This window comes from Diachasma alloeum, unplaced genomic scaffold, assembly GCF_001412515.2.
Source record: "Diachasma alloeum isolate Michigan unplaced genomic scaffold, Dall2.0 Dall_scaffold_00326, whole genome shotgun sequence".
Taxonomy (NCBI): Eukaryota; Metazoa; Arthropoda; class Insecta; order Hymenoptera; family Braconidae; genus Diachasma; species Diachasma alloeum.
The window spans coordinates 670,112-671,951 of NW_021680465.1; the positions used below are offsets into that span (position 1 = coordinate 670,112).

The 1,840-nt window shown below is 53.4% G+C and overlaps 1 protein-coding gene across 1 annotated transcript in view; it reads left to right on the forward strand.

Moving 5' to 3' along the window:
• Window positions 1-1,795, forward strand: part of LOC107040272 — a 6,560-nt gene extending 4,765 nt beyond the window's left edge. Inside the window, exon 7 of the mRNA XM_015260292.2 lies at window positions 72-1,795. Coding sequence (XP_015115778.1) covers window positions 72-1,674 — 1,603 coding nt within the window. The 3' untranslated portion in view covers window positions 1,675-1,795. The remainder of the gene's footprint in view (window positions 1-71) is intronic.
• Window positions 1,796-1,840: the final 45 nt, after the last annotated feature.

The window sequence follows — 1,840 nt, forward strand, 5'->3', positions numbered from 1 at the left end:
TTCGGAAGCAAAAGCCCTCTAAACCTTCCTCCCCCCCCCGCTCCCAACCAAAATAAAAAAATCCCCTTTAGTTTCAGGACGGCGGCTAGTCAGCTGGCAGCCTCCCCAGGCCCTTCGTCCAACGGTCCGAACCCCATAGCGCCCCCGCGCACCCGTCGTTCCTCCTCCCACAACTCCCTCCTGTCCCTGGAGACCACGTGCGCCGACATCCAAGCGGCGAACGCAATAACCGGCGGTGTCCAAGCTAACCAGGACCTCCCCTACATGACGCCCCCCCTGCTCACCCTGCCGCGATTCCCCCAGCCCCAGTCAACCCCCCAGCACTTCAGCGGTGATTCCCAGGACTCAAAAGGCTACACAAGCATTTCCGTTCGCGAGCCCCTCGCCAACATAATAGCACAGACTAAAGCGGCCCATCAGCACCGAGGGAATCGCTCGGACTCGCATTACGCGACAGTCTCGGACGATTCGGACGAGATGTACGCGGCAATTGACGAGCAGGAGAAGATTTACACCAGTGGAAGTGAGACTTATGCGCAGATTCAGCCGATGATGGAGCCCCAGAGGCCGATTGTCGATCCCCAGGTGAGCATTCACCCCCAGCCGTCGAGAAACGAGGAGAATCCAATGGTTTTTCCAGCCCCTCAGCCCCCCAGTGTCGACTCCCTTCGTTATGTGGCACATGCACACTCGAGACAGGCCTCCAGCTCGAGTGCCACCAGCTCAATTGTTAATCCTGGCTCCCCGAAGCCGGAAAAACGACAGGCAAACTCACCACTGCCACCACCACCGCCGCCCCTTCCCTCCGAGGAGGCCACCGATGTTTATGCGTTGATAGACAAGTCTGGGAGGAGTGAGGAGGGCTCGAAGCACACGGAAGCTACGGGGAAGTCCCTCGAGGACATGTACGCTAAGGTAATGAAGAAGAAGAGGGACTCGGAGGAGAACTCGGATGGCGGTAAGAAGCAGAGCGTCATGGAGATCAGCAGGGCCTCCTGGTCGAGTCACGACTCTGTGGAGATCCAGAAGAAGGAGCCTGAGGTCGGTGGAGCTTCTAATGTACCGCAAGAGGGGTTCAATATGGACTCGATCGAGTTTGCGAAGGTCGCGAGGATTTATGAGCTTGACACGACTCCTGAGTACAGCTTTGAGGACCTGACGGTGATCAGGGGGCCCCAGAGGGCTGAGAGTAATGATCCCAATTATGAGATGCTGAGACCTCAGAGCTTGAGGGACGAGGGGAGTGGGGTGAGGAATGGGGTTGACGTTCTACCTTTTTATTCGGTGCCTTTCAAGCATCGACAGGTCAGCAATGCCAGCTCTGAGGACCCGGGCTATGAGAAGGTTAGGCTTAGGAGGAGGAATGACGATGATACTGACTCGGAGCCTAATTATGAGAGCATGCCACACGAGACGGAGCCCAATTATGCGTCTGTCTGCAGGGCTGACAGTGACACTGATCCTAATTATGAGTCGGTTAATAATTCTGATCCGAATTATGAGAGTGTGAGGTATCTGGGGGAGGGGCAGGAGCCTCCTTATGAGCGGGTTGATGGGAAGGGAAAGGGCGTCGATGCGTATGAGAATGTCAGCAGGGGGGAGGGGAACTATGAGAGGATTCAGGATTCGGGAGAGTGTAATGACACTGATGACGAACAGTATGTACAGGTCTGATGGGGTTCTAGGGGTTTTTGTAGAATTTTTTTTCACGTAATTTATCCAACCGGTTATATTTATCTTTTTAGAACGACTAGTTTTAGCCAATTTACGGTCGTAAATAAGCAAGAATAACAAAAAAAACTCGAACTCATTTTTTTTTTTTTTTTTTTTTTTTTTTTTT